Raw genomic sequence first — 24981 nt, forward strand, 5'->3', positions numbered from 1 at the left:
TCCCAAGCCCATGCCTGGCACAGAAAAGGCACTTAATAAATGGCAGTGGTTATCAGTAAGCTGTAGTACAGTGATAAGAACACAGACTCTGGAACCAGGCTAGCCCCACAACTTAAGATGTTTGATGCTGCAAGGTTTCTTTGCCTCTGTTTTCTGCATATGCAGAAATGATGATGTCAGTGAGGACAAAATGAATCAATATACACAGAACACTAAGAGTAGTGTCTAGCACAAGGAAATGAGCATGTCATGTTAGCTCTAATAATTATATTCTATCCCCTGAACTGGACCTAAGCATATTAATCAAGTTCAGCCTGGAGGAACATTTCAGAGAAAGAGAGAGGGAAGAAAAACAAAACCCCCAAACTCCACATTCAAAGAGGATACAGGTGTAGCTACTAAAAATAGTCCATGGGAGATATGGAAAGGCTTCCCAACAAACTTGTCAGGCCACTCTGAATTGTTGTCCCCTTTGTTTTCTGTTTACTGTACTTATTTATTTATTTATTTGACAGAGAGAGAGAGAGATCACAAGTAGGCAGAGCAGCAGGCAGAGTGAGAGGGGGGAAGCAGGCTCCCTCCTGAGCAGAGAGCCTGATGTGGGGCTCAATCCCAGGACCCTGAGATCATGACCTGGGCCGAAGGCAGAGGCTTAACCCACTGAGCGACCCAGGTGCCCCTCACTGTACTTCTGATGAGCTGTTTCTGGTGTGTCAACTGTATCTCTTATGAAGACTGGGATTCTGTCCCTTCCCCACCTCAGTTGTAAGTTTGTGCTGAGTTCATGAAAGGGAGGGACAGAGAAAATATAAAGAGAAGGTGGCACTCCTGGACCCATCCCACCACTCACCACCCACTACCCACCACCACCACCACCAAAAAAGAATTCCAAGCAAAGCAATTGCCAAGATAAATCACTTTTATCTCTATAGGAAAGGGAGGATCTAAAAAAAATATAAATTACATTAGTAACACAACATAAGAAAAAAACAGGGGGAAAAAACAACAAAGAAGTCTGTATGATGCTATTCTAACCTGTTTATAAAAAGGCCCTGCATCAGAAATTCACAATCCTACCCACTTCTAAAAATATATTTAGACATGTACAGAAGCGGTGGGCTTGTTTTTAAATTGTTTGCTTTTTTTGTAAAAATATATTAAAGGTGAATAGAAATCCTCTCTCCCTGCCCCCTATCCAACCCCCAGCTCTGTGCTGGGGATTGGAGACCAGAGGTAACTCTCACCTTAGTTACTACCACTCCCAACCCCTCCCCAACTCACTTCATCACTTAGAACCTGATAACATTAAAAAAAAAAAAAAAGCACACTAGCCTCTTTGGAAAAGTATAACTCTGAGGGTAAACTTGCTTTTCATTTAAAACACAAAACAACAAACAGGAGGCTCTGAGAGCCCAACTAAACTAAATGGAAACCCAGTCAAATGGAGGTTGGGTTTCAGCTCCACAGAAAACTTCTAACAAAGAAACAGAGGGGAAAGAGGCCTGGAACCAGGGGATTTGCTAGCAATTAGCTGCCTTTGAAAGATCAAGGGGGTGGGTGTTAATGGGCAGAATGGCTGGGGTCCTGGTCTTGGTTACAGCAGTCAGGGCCTAGTCAGGCTGTTGCCTACACAGGGACACAGGCTGCCCCCCTTCCCTCCCCTCACTACCCTCTGCTGCCTTGAAATCCCCAAGAAAGCAAAGCTGGGTGGAAACAGAGGAGAGGGGAGTGGGGACCTCACATGCTAAGGGGGAGGTAGCCAGGCTTTTTGCCTTTGGTGTGACTAGATGGAGGACTGCATGGCCCCTGGAGTCCCCAAAATTAAAAAAAAAAAAGCAGATGGTTTTAAGGGACCCCTGATTCCAAATAAGGAGAGTAGATGTGGGCTGTAGGGAAAAGAGAGACAAATTGGAGACACAAAGACGACAGGGGAAGCCTCACATAGTCCTGTGGCCTGCATGGTAGCTGTTAAGTTCCCCAGAAGCACTAGGCAAACTGGGGGGAGGTCGAAGTGGGGAGTAGAGGGCAAGGATGCTCTCCACTTGTGCAGTACCAAAATGGAGGGAGTGGGACATTTTCCATCCAGTCCAGGGTGCCAGGGAGGCAAGACAGGCAGAGGGGGAGGGAGTTAGGGGGAGGAGAAGGAAGAGGGAGAGGGGTTAGGCATTGCCTGGACAACAGAGACATCCACAAGGGGAAGACAGGGAGTGGAGGATCAGAAGATCTGCTCCTTTACAGATGGGCATCTCCTCTCCCAGGCTCAGGCTCCCAAGTGGTGCCATCTGCACTCTGCTTGGGCGTTGACCTGACGTCTGGGAGCACAAAGGCCAAGAAGTGAAGATGTGAGTTCTAAGGTCTTCTTCAGACCAAGACCTCAGGTGGGGAAAGAAGCAGGGAGGCTCCTGATGGAGAACCCAGGGATGAGCTCTCCTGTCACATCCTCTCCAGAAGGTCCAGACGGTGCTCTGTGGAGAGAGCAGGCTGTACATAGGGCCAGGGTTATCTGCTTCAGTGGTAGGAACTCTCAGACTTTTGGAAGATGTTTTTTCACCTGTTGGGGCCCAGCTACAGCCATGTGGATAATGTTCTGTGGGACCTCAAAATCCAGGCAAATCCCTGAAGCTCACCCTGGGACAGGGGACCTCATCTGTAGCCACCCGAAAGTAGCTTCCTCCAGTGGGCTCCAAAGTCATGGTCAAAGGCTTGGGTGTCAGTCCTCTCCCCACTTTGAGAAGTGATAGAAATCTCTCTTCTTCCCAAAGGTGAGTCAACTCAGCCCATAACCTTTCAAGTCCACCTCTGAAAATGGCCCATGGTGGGGCAGGAAGGAGACTCTGGAATCTCCTTTTTATTTTCATGAAACATTTGGCAAAAGGGGGCAGAGGCTAGACCCTTCTCCCAAGAACAAGTCTGGAATGAGACATGTCCACTAGGCTAGGGGGAAGCAGGGGAAGGAAATATGGGCAGAGGGGGACGGGCTTCTGGAGACAGGGTGGGAGCTGCAGCAAGTGTTGAGCGCTAGGCGTCCCATTTCATGACTAGGGAAACAGCAAGGGACCCGGGCTCACTTTATGCCTCTCCTGATCCTGTCTTCCAGCTTTAAGTGGGGATAAGAGTAAAGGGCAGACAAGGCTGGTAAAAAGGAAATGGGCTGGAGCAGCAGAAAAGAGGATTCTAGTCAGCCAGAAACCTCTCCCATTCACTGCTACTCAGAGGTATGGAGAAGGAAGGCAGGATGCTTTAGTGGAAGTAGGGAAGGGAGTTAGGGGAGTTGGTGCAGGAGCCTGTTGGGGAGTCCATGCCTTTGGTCAGTTCCAAGAAAGCAGGACAATGCGCCTCAGCACCTTGTCCGGGGCAGATAGGATCCAGGAGTGCCCCGAGAGTTGACAATGGAGAAGGCAATGGGGGTGAAGGGGTGAGGGGCAGGACACGAGGGGGCTCACAGAAGTAGTTTGCCATTTCTGTGGATTTTCAGGATACGGCCAAGTCTCTGCTTTGCTGTGGCCAGACCTTTTTTAGGACGCTTTCCTATGAGGAAAAGAGAGGTAAATAAAAGGCTGTGGCACAGGCTTCAGCAGCAATTCCAGCATCAACTATCTTCAGTCTACCCCCCTCCTCTGTTCCTCTGCCCACAGAGTCTCCCCATCCTTATGCTGGCTCCAGCACATCTTGGGCACGAAGGCCTCCTTAACTGCTTCCATCCAATACCACATGACTTGGTTCTTCTTCCTATGACCTCCTGCAGCAGCTATCGATTTCCTGGTTAGTCTATCTGGTTCCTTTTCCTCAGATTTCTTTGGTCCCAATCATTTTCCTTCCTAAATTCTGTGGGGCTGTGGTTATGCCTCCCTGTCCTCTTATCCTGAGCACTGTTATTACCTAAGAGCCTGGTTAGTGATTATATTTGGTGTCCCAGAAGGTGCTATCCCCAGGGCCTTTTTTCATTAGAAACCCCCATCTTCAAAAAAAAGAAAGAAAGAAACGCCCATCCTCATTACCCAATGCCACACTGACCTGACCACCCTTGAGCTGCATGCTCTAAGGACTGGGCTTTGAGGGCCAAATAAGGAAAAGGGGGGATTAAGTACTCATCCCATCGCCTCTTCCTCTCTCTTCACACATCAAATCACCTCTCAGGTCCCATATGACCTCCTCTATATTTGATCAATTTATCCCCTCCCTCTCTGTTCCCTCTGCTATAGCCTCAGCCTCTCTTCACTGCAGCCTGAACCTATGTATATGCCTCTTCCCTAGACTTCCCACCTGCAGCCCACCCTCTGGTTACCAGAAGGCTCCTTCTAAACCCACATCTGAAATTCCTGTTTAGCACCAGTTAATGTCTCTTCATGGCCTAAGAGATCAAATCCAAGCATCTGAGGTTGGCCATCAGTATCTCTCCCAGGTATTCCCATCTACCAGAGTGCTTAGGGTTTGGAGCTGGTGACCCTAAGATCCTTCTCAGTTTTGCAACCATATGGCCATCATACCTTGTCCTGCTTGATTGCTCTGGGAGCCAACTGAAGGGCGCCGCTGGGTCAAGAAGACACCAGGGGCCATGGGTGTGGTGCTGCGGTTTGCCTGGGCCATACCAAAGGCATTGGGACGAGCAGTATATTCGTGGTCAGCAAGACTCCCTGAGAGGGCCTCTTGTTTAGGCTCAGGAGGAGGCGGGGGCGAGGAGGAGGTGAGAAGCTGGGGTGTAGTGGCCAGAGTTGGAGCTGGTGATGCCACACTGAGAATGGACTCCTGAGGGCGAGGCTGTTCTACCTCCTTCAGTAAAGGCTTCTTCTTGATATATTTCTTCTTTTGGGCTTTCTGCAGCTCCTGAAATACAAGCCAAGTGGAAGGAGAAAATTCAGAAGTGGAGAAAAGAAGATAATTGCCCAGAAAGGAAACTAGACACTGGTCAGTGTGGTCCTGCAGCCCACCCCCACCCCAAGTCTAGACTGGATGTATGTACACACAAGGCACAGGCCTTCTAACACCTAAGATCATCTCTTTGGTACCATCCATCCTTAAGTTACCACTGCCATGAATCAGTACAGTGGTAACAAAAGGGTAAATGAATTCAGAGACTTGGGTTTTGGTCCTAGCACTACCATTTATGAAGTGGACAATGGACACCTCTAATAATAGCTGAATTTATGACAGCAGCTAAGGCCCTTTATACAGCTGACCCTTGAAAAGCATAGGGGTTAGGGATACTGCCCCTCCCATGTGGGCGAAAAATCCACATTTAACTTGACATCCCCAAAACTTAACTACTAATAGCCTACTGTTGATTAGAAGCCTTACTAATAACATAAATGGTTGATTAACATATATTTTGTTATGTTAAATGTATTCTTATAATAAGGTAAAGCAGAGAAAAGAAAATATTAAGAAAATCATAAGGGAGAGGAAATACATTCATAGTACTACTATAATAAAAAAAAATCTACTACTATAATAAAAACAAATCGATGTTTAAACCTACATAGTTCAAACCCATGTTGTAAAAGGGCTAACTGTACACTTCATTTACTCCTCATAGTAGCCATGAGAAGGAAAATCTCTCAAGTTATAGAGGAGAAAACTGAGGTATAGGGATATTAATAAGTTGAGCCCAAAGCCTCACAGGTGAAAAGTTGTTGGGTCTAGGATTCAGCCAGGTCTATCTGAATACCCACCCTGCACACTTCTCAAAAATGGACCTCTGGGAGTGAAAGAGTAGTAGCTTTGGAATGAAAAAAACTTGGGTTCAAATCTAGGTCTGTGCTCCCTAAACGGGATGACCTTTGTCAAGTTACTTACTAACCTTTGTGAATCTCAATCGCCTTATCTGTAAAATGGGCAAAATAAATGTTTTTTAGGGTTGCCAGAAAGATTAAATAATGATGTAAAAACACATAGCACATAATGAGTACTCAACAAGTAGAAAACTATTATTCTATGTTCATCTCTTACAATGGTTTCTCTTCCTCTTGCTGTTTTTTTTTTGTGTGTGTGTGTGTTCTTTTTTTAATTTATTTATTTTTATTTGCTTATTTACAGCATAACAGTGTTCATTGTTTTGGCATCACACCCAGTGCTCCATGCAGTACGTGCCCTCCCAATTACCCACCACCTGGTTGTTTTTTTCTTTTAATAGAGGACTTGGCAATCCTCCAGGTCACTGGGTCTTAAAAACCTCAGTTCTGGATGGGAGGGGTGAATAAGGAGTTGTGTCAATTTTCCCAATACCTTGGATTTCATCCATCCATTGCTTTATGGATCTACTATCCACTGTGTAGTGGGTACCTGTATAGTGGGCATCTGGAGCCCTGAGAACCTGGAAAGGTGGTGCTGAGAGCATGTGAATGACTTCACCTTCTGAAATGCTGCACAGCCACACAGACCAACTCAGTGATTACATTTCTTTGCCTTGGCAACATGGGCCTACTCCTGCCTTCGGAAGATCTGACAGGCTGTAGCTTTCATAGGAATTTCTGGGGGATAATAATATTAGTAATAAATGCCAAGTACTGTTCTATAATTTAATTCATTTAATACTCAGAAGAAGTATGAGGAGAAAGAATGAAAATCCCATTTTTAGGAGAAGAAACTGTGGCACAGGGAGATTAAGTCATTTTTCCAAGGTTATAGGACCAATATGTGACCAACCTGGGATTCAGACCTAAGCCATCGGCTTCAGAATCTCTTTCTCAACCACACTGCTATTCCACCCATACCAGAAAGTACATTTCTGCCCCCAATCCTTTTTTTTTTTTTAAAAGATTTCATTTATTTACTTGACAGAGAGAGATCACAAGCAGACAGAGAGGCAGACAGAGAGAGAGAGAGGGAAGCAGGCTCGCTGCTGAGCAGAGAGCCTGATGCGGGACTTGATCCCAGGACCCTGAGATCATGACCTGAGCCGAAGGCAGCGGCTTAACCCACTGAGCCACCCAGGCGCCCCTCTGCCCCCATTTCTCTCATCTGAATCCAGAAATTATCTATTCACACCTAGATCACACAGTCTAAATTTTTCTATTGTCATTGCCAATCTCCTTGTATAATTCATCCAGATTCCCTCACTGAAGACTAGACCATCTTAGGACAGGACCACTTACACCTTGCCAAACCTTGCTCAAAAATCTGTTGGCATAACACTAATTAAAAAGAAAAGAGAGAAAGCCCAAATTAATAAAATTACGAATGAAAAGGGAGAGATCACAACTAACACCAAGGAAGTAGAAACAATCATCAGAAGTTATTATCAACAGTTATATGCCAATAAGCTAAGCAACCTAGATGAAATGGATGCATTCCTGGAAAACGATAAACTCCCAAAATTGAACCAGGAAGAAACAACCTGAATATTCAGACAACCTGAATAGACCAATATCTAGTAACAAGATTAGAGCAGTGATCAAAAACCTCCCAAAAAACAAGAGCCCAGGACCTGATGGATTTCCTGGGGAATTCTATCAAACTTTCAAAGAAGAAATAACACCTATTCTCCTGAAGCTGTTCCAAAAAATTGAAGCAGAAGGAAAACTTCCAGACTCTTTTTATGAAGCCAGCATTACCCTGATCCCCAAACCAGGCAAAGACCCTACCAAAAAGGAGAATTTCAGACCAATATCACTGATGAATATGGATGCTAAGAATCTCAACAAGATCCTAGCAAACAGGATCCAGCAGCACATTAAAAAGATTATCCACCATGACCAGGTGGGACTCATCCCTGGGTTACAAGGATGATTCAACATTCACAAATCAATCAATGTGATAGAACAAATCAATAAGAGAAAAGAACCACATGGTACTCTCAATTAATGCAGAAAAAGCATTTGACAAAATCCAGCATCCGTTCCTGATGAAAACACTTCAAAGTATAGGGATAGAGGGAACATTCCTGAACTTCATAAAATCTATCTATGAAAGACCCACAGCAAATATCATCCTCAATGGGAAAAAGCTTGCAGCCTTCCTGTTGAGATCAGGAACACGATAAGGATGCCCACTCTCACCACTCTTGTTCAACATAGTATTAGAAGTTCTAGCAACGGCAATCAGACAACAAAGAGAAATAAAAGGTATCCAAATTGGCAAGGAAGAAGTCAAACTCTCTTCACAGATGACATGATTCTTTATATGGAAAATTCAAAAGACTCCACCCCCAAATGACTAGAACTCATAGAGCAATTCAGTAACGTGGCAGGATACAAAGTCAATGTTCAGAAATCAGTGGCTTTCTTATACACTAACACTGAAAATACAGAAAGGGAAATTAGAGAATCGATTCCATTTACAATAGCACCAAGAACCATAAGATACCTGGGAATAAACCTAACCAAAGACGTAAAGGATCTGTACTCGAGGAACTACAGAACACTCATGAAAGAAACTGAAGAAGACACAAAAAGATGGAAAAGCATCGAGCGAAATAAGTCAAGCAGAGAAAGTCAAGTATCATATTGTCTCACTTACTTGTGGAGCATAACAAAGAACACGGAGGACATGGGGAGATGGAGAGGAGAGGGAGTTGAGGGAAACTGGAAGGGGAGATGAACCATGAGAGACTATGGACTCTGAAAAACAACCAGAGGGTGTTGAAGGGGCGGGGGGGTGGGAGGTTGAGGAACCAGGTGGTGGGTAATAGGGAGGGCACGGTACTGCATGGAGCCCTGGGTGTGGTGCAAAAACAATGAAAACTGTTATGCTGAAAATAAACAAATTTAAAAAAAAAAGATGGAAAAGCATCCCATGATCTTGGATCGGAAGAATAAACATTGTTAAAATGTCTATACTGCCTAGGGCAATCTATACTTTTAACACCATTCCAATCAAAATTCCACTGGTATTTTTCAAAGACCTGGAGCAAATAATCCTAAAATTTGTATGGAATCAGAAGAGACCCCAAATTGCTAAGGAAATGTTGAAAAACAAAAATAAAACTGGCAGCATCACGTTACCTGATTTCAAGCTTTACTACAAAGCTGTGATCACCAAGACAGCGTGGTACTGGCATAAAAATAGACACACAGACCAGTGGAACAGAGTAGAGAGCCCAGATATGGACCCTCAACTCTATGGTCAAATAATCTTCGACAAAACAGGAAAAAATATACAGTGGAAAAAAGACAGTCTCTTCAATAAATCGTGCTGGGAAAACTGGACAGCGATATGTAGACGAATGAAACTCAACCATTCTCTTACACCGTACACAAAGATAAACTCAAAATGGACAAAAGACCTCAGTGTGAGACAGGAATCCATCAGAATCCTAGAGGAGAACATAGGCAGTAACCTCTTCGATATCAGCCACAGCAACTTCTTCCAAGATATGTCTCCAAAAGCAAAGGAAACAAAAGCGAAAATAAACTTTTGGGACTTCACCAAGAACAAAAGCTTCTGCACAGCAAAGGAAACAGTCAACAAAACAAAAAGGCAATCCACGGAATGGGAGAAGATATTTGCAAATGACAGTACAGACAAAAGGTTGATATCCAGGATCTATAAAGAACTCCTCAAACTCAACACACACAAAACAGATAATCGTATCAAAAAATGGGCAGAAGATATGAACAGACACTTCTCCAACGAAGACATACAAATGGCTATCAGACACATGAAAAAATGCTCATCATCACTAGCCATCAGGGAGATTCAAATTAAAACCACATTGAGATACCACCTGACACCAGTTAGAATGGCCAAAATTAGCAAGACAGGAAACAACGTGTGTTGGAGAGGATGTGGAGAAAGGGGAACCCTCTTACACTGTTGGTGGGAATGCAAGTTGGTGCAGCCGCTTTGGAGAACAGTGTGGAGATTCCTCAAGAAATTAAAAATAGAGCTTCCCTATGACCCTGCAATTGCACTACTGGGTATTTACCCCGAGATACAGATGTAGTGAAAAGAAGGGCCATCTGTACCCCAATGTTTATAGCAGCAATGGCCACGGTTGCCAAACTGTGGGAAGAACCAAGATGCCATTCGACGGATGAATGGATAAGGAAGATGTGGTCCATATACACGATGGAGTATTATGCCTTCATCAGAAAGGATGAATACCCAACTTTTATAGCAACATGGACGGGACTGGAAGAGATTATGCTGAGTGAAATAAGTCAAGCAGAGAGAGTCAATTATCATATGGTTTCACTTATTTGTTGAGCATAACAAAGAATACGGAGGACATGGGGAGATGGAGAGGAGAAGGGAGTTGAGGGAAATTGGAAGGGTAGGTGAACCATGAGAGACTATGGACTCTGAAAAACAACCCGAGGGTCTAGAAGGGGCAGGGGATGGGAGGTTGGGGGAACAAGGTGGTGGGTATTAGTGAGGGCACGTGTTGCATGGAGCACTGGGTGTGGTGCAAAAACAATGAACACTGTTATGCTGAAAAGAAAAAAAAATAAAGTGATATATGTTTAAAAAAATAATCATGGGCTGTTGGGTAATAGTAGTGGAGAAAAGCAAGTCATTTGTGTTGTTGAATTGTAATCCATTGTAGGGATATAACCACTCCACCACTCATCCCCTGTAATTGGTACAGAATTTGCAATAAAACTAAAAATTATTTGGGTCCTGAAGGAAAAAAAAATCTGTTGGCATAACTGACATTCATGTTTGGTAATTCATACTTACCCGATAATCCATAATGATAACACTGAAAAACTAACACATCTATAGTACTTTGCTCTGCGGCAAGTGCCGTGCTCACAGCTTTCCCACACATTACCTCATCTAATCCTCAAAGTTCATGAGGAAACTGAGGCACAGAGAAATCAAGTAATGTGCTAAAGTGGTAGAGTGAGGATTCGAACTCAGGCAGGCTGGCTCTACAATCCCTTTGTTAATCTGAATCTATCTTACCCCAGTTCCCACCATGCAGCCTCCAACGCAGAAAGATCTGCTCATTCATTCATGCATCCATTCACTCACTCGCCCAAAACAGATTAAACACGTTTAGTATAGTGGGGATATCAAGTTAAATTAGATATACCCGCACCCTTGAGGCACTTACAGTTTAATAAGGGACTGTAATAATAATAAGGAATAATAAGGGACTGTAATAATAATAAGGAAAGCATACTTAAAAGTACCATGAGAGAATACTACAGAAGCACAGAAGGCTACTGAAATAAACTGGTGGTAGGTGGTATGAAAGAGTGTTAGGTAAGGCATCTGAAAGGGATGATCCCCAATGGGCAGAGGGAACAACCTGTGCAAAGGCACAGAGACATGAGATGATGTGATGTACACTAAGTGAACTACAAGCACCACAGTGCAATAGTATGGCTGGTGCAAAACATGTGCATGAGGGGCTGGTAGGAGGTTAGGGAGGAGAGGTGACTACAGACCAGGTCCTTGGGTGCTTTGCCAAGGATTTCCCTTCTCCTGGGATGCCTCCCTGTTCCTTCTAAAAGCTAAGCCTGCCAAACCACTCCCAAATTTCAAATTTTCTTCTTTGAGGTCATCCCTGACCAAACCGAACAGAAGTGAGCTCCTTAGAAGGCACTAGTAGTTTTCACACCTTTAATTAATTTATCTGTTTATTTAAAAGAGTAAAACCCCCCCTCCCTCCCTTTTTTTCCAAATTACATCTTAGATGGCACCAGGATATACATAACAGAAGTTCTGGTTAAAGAAGGCCTGCCTGGTCTGCTTGGTCTCTGCTGGCTCCCAACAACAGCCACTGAGACATTTCTAAGCAACTCTAGAGATCCATATAACAGCATATTAAAAACATCATTCTATTAAATTTTATTTAAATAGGATATAATTATTAAATTATATAAACATTTAACTATTTTATTGAAATATCAAGTAACAGGAAATTTGTAGAGGATATGAGTTTGAATCTTGTCTCCTCCATTTACTGGCTGTATTATCCTGGACTAGTCACTTAAAGAGAGCCTCATTTTCTTCACCTGCAAAATGATGAAAATATCACCTATTGAACAGGGCTACTGGGCAGATTATACGAAACATTGTACATGGAAGTACCTAGCGCAAAGCAGATGCTCAGTAAATGCTCTAAGCAATAGGATGTTGCCAAAGGAGCCAAGGGGATGTTAATAAGGAGAGAATCAGAAAATTCAACTCTAACTGCTCCCAGGGTTGCTGAGCACAGTACACACATTAAAGAACTTTGCAAACTGTAACCTGCTAGGAGGTCGAGTTGGTTCTAGTGAAGTGACCCTTTAGGACAAAAACCAGTGGGTGAAGTTTTCTTGGGAAGTAGGGGCTAAATATTAAGGCAATAACATTTGGTATACTTCTAGTTCTTTCTTTTGTTGTGAATTCCTCCTTCTAGTCATTTTGCCCAGAGAAAAATGGATGAACAAGAGAACAAAATAAAAAATGTCAACCATGACCCAAGCAAAATACTCATACGTGGAATATAAGAACTAGCATAGAGGATCATAGAGGAAGGGAGGGAAAACTGAATGGGAAGCCATCAGAAAGGGAGAAAAACTATGAGAGACTCTTACCTATAGGAAATAAACTGAGGGCTGCTGTAGGGGAGTTGGATGGGGGAATGGGGTAATTAGGTAATGGGCATTAAGGAGGGTATATGATATGATGAACACTGGGTATTAAACACAGCTGATAAATTACTGAACACTACATCTGAAACTAATGATGTACTATATGTTGGCTAATTGAATTTAAACTAAAAAAGTAATATTTGGTATAGAGGACAAGGAAAGCCTCTCCCCAAAAAAATAAATTCTGATACTGATTGGGAGGCTGAGAACTCAAATATATTCAACTGGTAACCTCCTCAGGGCTTCATCTGAAGGCAAATGTTCTCATTCAAGGACAGAGAGAAGTTGGCCTGCTTGGTCTCCGCTGGCTCCCAACAATAGCCTCTGAGACATTTCTAGTTTTTGTCCCAAAGGCACACTGGGATCAGTAGCAGGGCCACTGCCTGGGTGTCAGCACCTACCTGCTGGGCTAGCTTCGCAGCTGCTGCAGCCAACCCTGTCTCAATGGAAGCTACCCGGGTCCCCTCACGCACAGGACGGTCCTGCTTTGGTAGAGTTGGGGTCACACGGGCTGCAGAGGAAACAGGACGAAAACATTTATCTGAATGTCAAGCATATTCCCTACCTCTGAGCCTCCCCCAAAGATGGTCTCATTGGTCTCCCAGCTTCTAGCTTTTTACAAAGTCTGATTTTGTTTCCTATCAGGTAAGAAGCTAATTTACAAATGCTCGAAGTACACAAAGCATACAATGATTATAGGATAAAAGTTAAGTTTCCTAAACTGGCATTTAACGTTGTCCATGTCCTGCTCCTGGCTTACCCACCTCCTCAGCCTTATTTCCACATCCATATTCTCAGCTTTTCTAGACAGAATGGATTCCTTATTCTATCTCCAGAATATGTACAGCTCATCCTCTTTCTATTTTCATCCTCACCATCCACATTACCTACAGTACCCTGTTTCCTTTGGCCACCTCTTCAAAACCTGACCGTCCTTCAAAGGTAAGCTGAAATTAACCTTTTATACACAAACATCTAGGACCTGTCTTGCTCACATTGGCCTCTCCCTCTCTGAACTTCAGATGTATACCAGTCACTTCATATATAGCACCACACCATCCTGTCTCATTCCCTAACTTTGACATGCTGTTGTGCACATGTTATTTTGCCAGCCCAACAGGCTACGAGCTCCTGACGAAGACTGTCTTCTTGTATGACCCTTTTATAGTGCCTTAACAACCTTGAATCAAAAAGGAGTTATTTTTTAAAAAATAGTTATTTATCCCACATTTTACACAGCAAGTATATTTTACGAAACAGCCCTAGATGATGAAGGAAAGCTCCTATTTACAGAAGAATGCTAGCTAATAAATGTAGAAAGAATGACAAAATTGGAAAATCACAGGTTTGTAAGCCCTAATAAAACAACTGATTCTAGGGACCTGGATAGTGACACAGTACCAAACTATTACATACATACTACTTGCTAGTCTCAACAAGGAAAAAACTAACTTTACAATGGTGAGATCATATCACCTCCTTAACTAAGTTTTAACTTGATTATTACTAATAGTGAGACAACTGACTTCATGTACCTCCTGATGCAATGCGATATGAAATTCACAGCATCACCTTGGAAGTAGTTTTGCCAAAGATCTAAAATCAAGTAAGTGCTTCATATTACTTCCAGTTTTTAGGAAACAGAGAGAAGAGAACGAGTTAAATGATACCACAAGAAAACAGTCAGATATTCTACAAGATAACTGCCCTAGTTTTATTAAAAAGACACTGTCACAAGGAAGTAAACAAACAAATTTAGAAGGTGGGATGGGTCATAGGACAATTATATTACTTTTTATAAGAAATAAATAGCACAAAACAAAAAAGGGGGGTATGCTCTAGATTAAGAGAGACTCAAAAGACATGACAGCCAAATGCTATGCAAACTCTGTTACATCCTTATGTAAACAAACCCACTGTAAAGATACCTTTTTATGGTTAGACAATTGAGGAAATTTTATTATGGATTTAGGATTAGATAATGTGCAGGAATTATCAAATTATTGCTAATTTTGTTATGTATGATAACAGGATTGTGGTTATATGAGAAAATGTATTTTTAGAGATGCACATTAAAGTATACTGAGAGCAGGGAATGACAAAATATGTAGAATGTGCTTTAAAGAACAATTTTGAAAAAAGGGAAATAATAGATGAATCAAACGTGGCAAAATCTTGATAACTATTAATTGTTAGTGGTGGTTGTATGGGAATTTATTGTACTATTCTATTTTTAATTAATGAAAAAGTCAATGTTGGACAGGACTGGAAGAGATTATGCTGAGTGAAATAAGTCAAGCAGAGGGAGTCAAGTATTATATGGTTTCACTTATTTGTGGAGCATAACAAAGAACATGGAGGACATGGGGAGATGGAGAGGAGAAGGGAGTTGAGGGAAATTGGAAGGGGAGATGAACCATGAGAGACTATGGACTCTGAAAAACAACCTGAGGGTTTTGAAGGGGCGGCGGGTGGGAGGTTGGGGAACCAGGTGGAGGGTAATAGAGAGGGCACGTATTGCATGGAGCACTGGGTGTGGTGCAAAAACAATGAATACTGTTACGCTGAAAATAAAAAAAAAGAAAAGAAAAAGTCAATATCACAGAATAAAAGAGGTGGTAGTGGTATCAACCTAGATTTGAAGATTCCTTGGTTGGTTAGCTGCTGCTGCTGTTGTTGTTATTGTTATTATTAAAACATTATTATTGTTATTATTATTAAAACATTATTATTATTATTCTATTATTATTAAAACCTTTCTGTGTAAGTAGTATGCAGATTCTAGAATAAGCAATTCAGGAGGCTGAAGTCCCTTCTTTAAAGGCAGTATTTGTTCAAAAATGATCTGAAGCAAAAAGAACAAAGGGAAAATGGGGTAGTAGGTCTGTTTATTTGAACAAATTATAGCTGAGAACTTCCCTAATCTTGGGAAGGAAACAGGCACAGAGAACTCCCCTCAAAATTAACAAAAACAGGCCATCACCAAGACATGACAGTGAAACTTGAAAAATACAAAGATAAAGAGAGAATTCTGAAAGAAGCTAGGGATAAAAGCTATTTAACCTACAAGGATAGACACATAAGGTTATCAGCTGACATGTCCACAGAAACACAACAGGCCAGAAAGAAGTGGCATGATACATACTGCTAAGTGGGAAAAATATGCAGCCAAGACTACTTTATCCAGCAAGGCTGTCATTCAGAATAGACAGAGATATAGAGTTTCTAGGACAAGCAAAAACTAAGGGAGTTCATGAACACTAAACCAGTTCTGCAAGAAATATTAAGTGGGACACTTTGAGCAGGAAAGAGAGACTGAAGGCAACAAAGACTAAAATGGAACAGGAACTTTACAGGTAATGCAATGACAACCAAATTCATATCTATCAATAATTACTCTGAATGTAAATAGACGAAATGTTCCAATTAAAAGGCACAGGGTATCAGACTGGATTGAAAAAAAAAAAGCCATCAATATGCTACTTACGAGAGACTCATTTTAGAACCAAAGACACCTCCAGATTAAATGTGGGGGGTGGAGAACCATCCACCATGCTAATGGAAAGCTGGAGTAGCCATAAATACATCAGACAAACTAGATTTTTTTGGAGGAGGGGGAGGGACAGAGAGAGAGAAAGAATCCCAAGCAGGCTCCATGCCTAGCACAGAGCCCAATGTGGGGCTTGATCTCACAACACTCAGATCATGACTCAAGCCAAAAATCAAGAGTCAGATGCCTAACTGACTAAGCCACCAGCTCAACCAGCCAGGCATGCCCAGACAACCTAGATTTTAGACCAAAGACGGTAACAAGAGATAAAGAAGGGCACTATATTACAATAAAGGTGTCTATCCAACAAGATCTAACAAATGTAACTATTTATGCCCCTAAATCAGGAGTAGCCAAATATATAAGTGAATTAACAACAAAATTAAAGAAACTCACTGACAATAATGTAATAGTATTAGGGGACTATAACCACCCCACTCACAGCAATGGACAGATCATCTAAGCAGAAGTTCAACAAGAAAACAATGGCTTTAAGAGGCAGGCTGGACCAGGTGGCCTTAACAGATATATTCAGAGAATTCCATCTTAAAGCAGCAGAATACACATTCTTCTTGGGTGCACATGGAACATTCTCCAGAACAGATCACACACTGTGTCACAAATTAGCCCTCTACTAGTACAAAAAGACCGAGATCATACCATGCATATTTCAGACCACAACACTATGAAACTTGAAGACAAGCACAAGAAAAAATTTGGAAAGACCACAAGCACATGGAAGTTAAAGAGCATCATACTGAAGTATGACTGGGTTAACCAGGAATTAAAGAAGAAATTAAAAAATACATGGGAGCAAAGGGAAATGAAATCATGACAGTCCAAAACCTTTGGGACAAAGCAAAGGCAGTCATAAGAGGGAAGTATATAGCAATACGGGCCATCCTCGGGAATTGAGAAAAGTCCCAAACACACAACCTAACCTTAAACCTAAAGGAACTGGAAAAAGAACAGCAAATAAAACCTAAGGCCAGCAGAAGGGAAATCATTAAGATCAGTGCAGAAATAAGTGATATAGAAATTTAAAAAAAAAAACAGTAGAACAGATAAACGAAATGAGGATCTGGTTCTTTGAAAGAATTAACAAAACTGATAAACCCTTAACCAGACTTATCAAAAAGAGAAAGGACCCAAATACATAAAATCATGAATGAAAGAGGAGAGATCACAACTAAACACTGAAGAAATATAAACAATTATAAGAGAATATTATGAGGAATTATATGCCAACAAATAGGGTAATCTGGAAGAAATGGATACATTCTTAGAAACATATAAACTACCAAAAGAGAAACAGGAAGAAATAGGGAAGCTGAACAGACCCATAATCAGCAAAGAAATTCAATCAGTAATCAAAAATCTCCAAAAAACAAAAACAAAAACAAAACAAAACAAAAAACAAACAACACAAGAGTCCAGGGCTAGATGGCTTCCCAGGGGAACTGAACCAAACATTTAAAGAATTAATACCTATCCTTCTGAAACTGTTCCAAAAAACAGAGATCAAGGGAAAACTTCCAAACTCATTCTACAAGGCCAGCATTACCTTGATTCCAAGACCAAAAACCCCACTAAAGAAGAGAATTACACACCACTATCTCTGATGAACACGGATGCAAAAACTCTCAACAAAACACTAGCTAATGGAATCCAATAGCCCATTAAAAGGATTACTCACCATGATCAAGTCAGATTTATTCCTGGGCTGCACAGGGGTGGTTCAATATTCACAAATCAAGGTGATATACTGCATTAATAAAATAAAGCATAAAAAAAATACGATCCTCTCCATAGATACAGAAAAAGCACTTGACAAAACACAGCATCCTTTCTTGATAAAAAACCCTCAACAAAGTAGGGATAGAAGGAACATACCTCAACATTGTAAAGTCCACATACAAAAGACCCACAGCTAATATTATCATCAATGGGGAAAAACTGAGAGCTTTTCCCCTAAGGTCAGGAACATGACAGGGATGTCCACTCTTACCACTGTTGTTCAACATAGTACTATAAGCCCTAGCCTCTGTAATCAGACAACAAAAAGAAATAGAACACATCCAAACTGGCAAGGAAGAAGTCAAACTTTCACTCTTCACAGACAACATGATACTCTGTAGAAAACCTGAAAGACTCCATCAAAAAACTGTGAACTGATACAAGAATTCAGCAAAGTCACAGGATATAAAAACAACATACAGAAATCTGTTGCATTTCTATACACCAATAATGAAGCAGAAGAAAGAGAAATCAAGAAATAATCCCATTTATAACTGCACCAAAAATCATAATGTACCTAGGACTAAACCTAACCAAAGAGGCAAAGATCTGTATGCTGAAAACTATAGAACGCTTATGAGAAAAATTGAAGAAGATAAAAAGAAATGGAAAAACATTCCATATTTTTGGATTGGAAGAGCAAATATTGTTAAAATGTCTATACTACCCAAAGCAATCTACACATTCAATGCAATCCCTATCAAAGTAACACCAGCATTTTTCACAGAGGTGGAACAAACAATTCTAAAATCTGTATGGAACCAGAAAGGACCCCAAATAACCAAAGGCATGTTGAAAAGCAAAGCAAGAAGTATCACAATTCCAGACTTCAAGATGTATTACAAAACTGTAATTATCAAGACAGCAGGGTACTGGCACAGAAATAGACACAAAGATCAATGGAATAGAATAGAGAACCAAGAAATGGACCCACAACTGGATGGCCAAATAATTTTCAACAAAGTAGGAAAGAATATCCAATGGAAAAAAGGATGTGAAGAATGAAACTGGACCCCCTTCTTACACCATACACAAAAATAAATTCAAAATCGATGAAAAACCTAAATGTGAGACAGGAAACCATTAAAATCCTAGAAGAGAATGCAGGCAACAACCTCTTTGACCTCAGCTGCAATAACTTCTTAGTAGACACGTCTCCAGAGGCAAGGGAAACAAAATCAAAAACTAAGTATTGGGAGTTCATCAAGATAAAAAGCTTCTGGACAGTGAAGGAAACAACTGACAAAACTAAAAGGCAACTGACGAAATGCAGGAAGATCTTTGCAAATGACATGTCATATAAAAGGTTAGTATCTAAAATCTATAAAGACCTACTCAAACTCAACACCCAAAAAACAAATAATCCAGTTAAGAAGTGTTCAGAAGACAAGAATACACACTTTTTCAAAGAAGACATCCAAATGGCTAACGAACACATGAAAAGATGCTCAACATCACCCATCATCAGGGAAATACAAATCAAAACCAACTGTGCCCCACAAAATGTCTTTTTAATTTTTTTAAATTTACATTCAATTTAGTCCTTGAATAGAATCTGGTTTGAATAAGCAAATAAGATATTTATGTTACAATTGGGGGCGAAATTTGAATAAGGATTTGGTACCAAATGATATGAGAAAATAAATGCTACTTTACTCAGGTGTCATAAAATGGTACTATGGTCATAGAAGAAAATGACATTTTCATAGAAATGCATACTGAACTATTTAGTATGTTATGATGGATGACAACAGCAAAAATGACAAAGTTAAGGATCTCCAAACACTCATTACTGAATTAAAACAATGAAAAATCTGGTTTAAAAAAAAGTCAGAATAGGGGCGCCTGGGTGGCTCAGTGGTTTAAGCCTCTGCCTTCGGCTCAGGTCATGATCTCAGGGTCCTGGGATCGAGCCCCACATCAGGCTCTCTGCTCAGTGAGAAGCCTGTTTCTCCCTCTCTCTCTGACTGCCTCTCTGCCTACTTGTGACCTCTCTCTCTGTCAAATAAATAAATAAAATATTTTTTTAAAAATGTCAGAATAAACTTTTTCAGAACTCTGGAAGCTAAAGGCTTACGGCAACCCTCCAGTGGAGAATTCTAGTGGGGAAGTGAAGGCTGTGGAACAGGGGTGAGAGGGAAAGATTTTACCATATACCCACATATAAGTTTCATCCTTTTGGAATTTAGTGGGGATCCATCTTAAAAATAATCAGAGAAACCAACACATATAAATATGTTCACCCCAAATGTGAACTTGGCAATAGGCTAAATGCCTCACATTAAAGAAGTTAGGTAAATAAGGTATATCCATGGATAGAATATTTGGTGGCTGTTAAAATATTTAAAACAACGGCATAAGGACATGCTTATGAAATAATATTTAAAAGGCCAGGTATATGTATTGGTTTTCAACTTTTACAGTCAGCCCCTAGTTAATATAAAGTATTAATCACAAGGCAATATAAATGCTAACAACCTTGACAATGTAAGGGAAAATGTGCAGTTCACAGAAGGTCAGAAGAAGAAAGAAAGAATAGTGTTCTAATGTCTGTATCTTAGAAAGTGGGTAATCAAGAGAGAGTGACAGAGCTAAGAGAAAGAGAAACAGAGACTAAGTTGATACATAAGAAATAGTGGTATAATAAGTGACTCTCAATCTCACAAAACAAACTGAGGGTTGCTGGGGGGAGGGGGGGTCGGGAGAGGGGGGTGGGGTTATGGACATTGGGGAGGGTATGTGCTATGGTGAGTGCTGTGCTGTGAAGCGTGTAAACCTGGCAATTCACAGACCTGTACCCCTGGGGATAAAAATACATTATATGTTTATTAAAAAATTAAAAAAAAAGAAATAGTGGTATAAACCCTACTATCTTGAGTTTTAGAGATAATGACCAGAAAAAAAGAAAACCAGAAGGTTGTCTCTTTGGTATGGGATTGGAGGTGAGGAAAGCAGAAGTGAAGACCACTGCATTTCATCCTAAACTCCTCTGTGCTATATGATTTGCTACCAAATATACACATTAATTTGATTAAAAGTCAATAAAGCAAGATACAGGATTGTATACACAACCGTAAAAAGAGATACATAGGAAAAACAGATTTGAAGGAAACATGTCAAAACATTGATACAGGAGCTGCCTCTGGGTAGCAGAATCATGGGTGGTTTCTTCCTTATACATTCTTCTATTTTCTATATTTTCTAACTCTTCTATTTTGCTAATCAGCCAGAAACTATAGGAAAAAATACAATAAAAAAATAGTAACATTTGCTGACTGACTCACTAAGAGAACACTTCCAAGGATTACCCTACCACCCCATTCCCCTGACCCCCAGCAAATAGCAGAAAGGCCAGATAAGGATGGGTGGGACCACAATAACCAAACTACGGAAAGAACCTGACGTCCATCAACAGATGAATGGATAAAGAAGATGTGGTGTGTGTGTATTATATATATATATATATATATATATGTACACACACACATACACACATATATATATAAAATGGAATACTATGCAGCCATCAAAAGAAATGAAATCTTGCCATTTGCAATGACATGGATGGAACTAGAGGGTATTATGCTAAGCGAAGTAAGTCAATCAGAGTAAGATAATTATCATATGATCTCTCTGATAGGAGGAATTTGAAAGGCAGGGTGGGGGGATTGTGGAGGATAGGGAGGGAAAAAATGAAAAAAGATTGGATCAGGAGGGAGATAAACCATAAGAGACTCTTTTTTTAAAAAGATTTTATTTATTTATTTGACAGAGAGAAACAGCCAGAGAGGGAACACAAGCAAGGGGAGTGGGAAAGGGAGAAGCAGGCCTCCCACCGAGCAGGGAGCCCAATGTGGGGCTTGATCCCAGCACACTGGGATCATGGCCTGAGCTGAAGGCAGACGCTTAATGACTGAGCCACCTAGGTGCCCCCATAAGAGACTCTTAATCTCATGAAACAAACTGAGGATTGCTGGGGGGTTGGGGGGGAGGGATAGGGTGGCTGGGTTATGGACATTGCGGAGGGTATGTGCTATGGTGAGTGCAGTGAAATGTGTAAGCCTGATGATTCACAGACCTCTACCCCTGGGGCAAATAAGACATTATATGTTAATTAAAAAAATAGGATGGGTGGAAAATAGCAGGGGATATCCTGGGGACCCATGGGTATTGGAGGTACCAGCACCCTCTGCAGCAGACTGTTGCAGTAATAGCTTTCAACTTGCTCACATCTCCCTGCATGCAGAGGAGGATTCTGCAGTTCCCTCTCTTGAGAGGTGTAATCCATACCTCCACCCCTGGAATTGAGGCTTGACCATGTAACTTGCTTTGGCTAGTGGGACAACGGAAAACATGACACCAGCAGAGGCTTGAAAAGTGCTTGCAAACTGGGGCTTTCCCTCTCTTGCTAATGGACATACTTCTGCTTTCCTGTGAAAAAGTTTATGCTGGCTTCCTGGTGGACCAGGAGAAACCACATGGAGAGAGGCACTAGCCACCCCAAATTAGGTCTAGACTCCTAAAGATCTGTTTAGACCATCCAGCCCAGGCCTAGCCAGTCCAGACTAGAACAACAGCTTAGCCAACCTACAGAATAATGAGAAATGATCAGCTGTCATTGTTCTAAGCCACAAAGTTTGGGGTAATTTGATAAGCAGCAAAGGCTAACTGACACACCCTCCAATGTGAAAACCACCCAACCAGTGAGATGAATAAAATTCTTATATCACACTCTAAATTCCACATTCAACTCAATGATCATTCTTTCTTCTCTCCTCATAGCTGGCCTCTCAGGCAGTACAGGTGACAGTCTAAGGAGGCTTGGGCCTTGTGAAGTTCAACAGTCAGCAGAATTTCCCTCATTTGGCAACGTATTACCAAAGGTCTGGGATGATGGTAGCTTCTCAGAAGCTTCAGAGTGCTAGGTCGAATCTGCTCAAGGTCTTTTCACCTCAAGCCATATAACATCAGAAGAAACATGCTCCATCACCTCTGACTTTGCTGAGCTGAGTTCATGAAATGTGTCATATCCATTATTTTCACTCCAGCACCTAACACAGTACCCTGGCACACACAGGTGGTACTCAACAAATGTTTGCTGAATAAACAAATGAGTGACTGAATCATATCTTCTTATGTTATGTATCCCAACTACCCCCAGCCTATTTTCCCCAAACCATACCTACAGAGTTTAAGGACAGAATACTGGATCACCTTTAGGACTCCATGGAGCATCATCTGAATTCTTCTTTTTCTTGGGTCGAGATTTCAAAGCAGGGTCATCATCATCAGACTCCAGGGAAGGGTAAACTGCAATGAGAGGGAAAAGCAGGGTAAACTGATATTTCATCCAGAAGGGTGAAGACGGAATGATGCCTACATGTCAGCTCTGGCCACTCCCCTACCAGTAGACCCTTTACTTAATCCACATTCAAATGCAGGAATCCCTGAATATGCCACATACATTTCACGTCTTTCTACTTGTGTACCTTTGCTGCAAATGTCCTTCTCCAAGCATCACCTAATTCTGATTCACTCACTCAACATCCATTTAGTGAGTCACCTCATGAATTACTTTACTGACCCCGCAAAACTCAGCTCTAGATTCACTTCCTAAGAAGCCTTCCTTGTTCTTCTAACCTGATTCAGATGGCTTCTCAACTCTCCAGAGTATCCTAGGTATACCTCTTCTGGAGTTATTTATTATATAGTATTTGAGAGTTGAAAAGTAAATAAGTCACCCCTAACTTACTGTGAGGGCAGGAATAAGTATTATTTGATTTCAAACTAACTAAGGGAGCCTAACACAATGCAGAGTAGGTACACAATAAATGTTGGCTGAAATGGAAAAAGAAATGCTATACACGTTATCACACAAAGGGAACAAAAAGACCACTTGGGCTGAACTGACAACAAGATTACTGCAACTCAATGATCTGAAAGGCAAAACACACATATACAAGTATCTCAAGCTATACACATATACACAAACATCCAGTTTTATCACACTCTGCTCACAATCCACATGCGACATCTATAGGATTTAATGGGACAATGATGAAGATAGATCCTACTGATGAAGTCAAATTCTGTGTCTACTGCTTCTAAACCTGAAAGAGAAGCAAAGTGAGAGTGAAACTTCTTCCTACTCATCCAAATGACCAGACTCAAATTTTTCTCTAGAATTATCCTTCATCAGAGGAATTCTAGTCACATACTTCCTTCTAGTAGGACCTCTTTATAGGAAAATGAGTTCATTTTTCAGGCCTTCCTTTCTCGAGCAAAGAGGTAAAACTCCTGCCTTCTGACTTAGAAAGAGCTTTGCGCAGTGGCAGTATCGTAGCCAATGAGGTTTATCCGAGGCGCGATTATTGCTAACTGACTTAGAATCAAAAAGAGGGGTCACTGACTGTCCCTCAAAAGAAATAGCTGCTGTTAACAATTGTTTGAGAAAGATCCCATCCTTAATTGTCCCAGTGGCTGTCAATGTTATTTTGTTGGGTCTGAAAGGGTTTGCCATCTCAAGGAAAGAAGTATGGTATGGTAGAAAAACCATGAGTCTAGGGATCAGATGTTACTTTGAAATCCTGGACTGACCCACTAGCTTTGTGACTTAGGAAAACTTCTCTAGGTCTCACTATCTTCACTCATAAAATTGAAGTAACACTACCTGCCTTGAAAAGTTGTAAGGATTGAGAGATAATAAGTATAAAGTAGCATGCAAAAAGAAATTCCATTCTAAGGTTCATGTCTTATTCAAGAGAGGTTACAATGTAGATAATAAGTAAGTGTAGACATTTAAAGAAAAATAGAAGTTAAGATACACATATTAAAAATGTAAAGGTAGAAAAAAAATGTAAAGGTAGAAAGGAGTGATGTCCCCCAAATGGAGTTAGGAGCTCCAAGTATTTGTCCCTCCACTGCAGCAACTGTTGAGGTAGCAAAAACTGTAAGAATAAACATTTTGGGGACTCCGGAATACATTAAAAAACTTACAAGGGGAATGCTTAACAACAACAGAAAAGTCTGCTTTAGTTTGGCATTTAAGTAAATTTCTATCACAAAATCTCAGTTGACCACTGAGGCTACAGAATGGATACTTCAGTGACC

The 24981-nt window shown here is 41.1% G+C and overlaps 1 protein-coding gene and 1 pseudogene across 6 annotated transcripts in view; one reads left to right on the forward strand and one right to left on the reverse strand.

The window, feature by feature from the left end:
* Positions 1-901: 901 nt before the first annotated feature.
* The window catches only part of PHF8 (PHD finger protein 8), a 96639-nt gene continuing 72559 nt past the window's right edge, over positions 902-24981 (reverse strand). For all 6 annotated transcript variants that reach the window (XM_045995499.1, XM_045995498.1, XM_045995497.1 and 3 more), the window contains 4 exons: positions 23086-23181; positions 12926-13035; positions 4488-4824; positions 902-3528 (listed from right to left, as the gene is read on the reverse strand). In XM_045995499.1, coding sequence (XP_045851455.1) covers positions 3440-3528; positions 4488-4824; positions 12926-13035; positions 23086-23181 — 632 coding nt within the window. In that variant the 3' untranslated portion in view covers positions 902-3439. The remainder of the gene's footprint in view (positions 3529-4487; positions 4825-12925; positions 13036-23085; positions 23182-24981) is intronic.
* Positions 24189-24319, forward strand: LOC123935629 (annotated as a pseudogene).

This window comes from Meles meles, chromosome X, assembly GCF_922984935.1.
Source record: "Meles meles chromosome X, mMelMel3.1 paternal haplotype, whole genome shotgun sequence".
NCBI lineage: Eukaryota > Metazoa > Chordata > Mammalia > Carnivora > Mustelidae > Meles > Meles meles.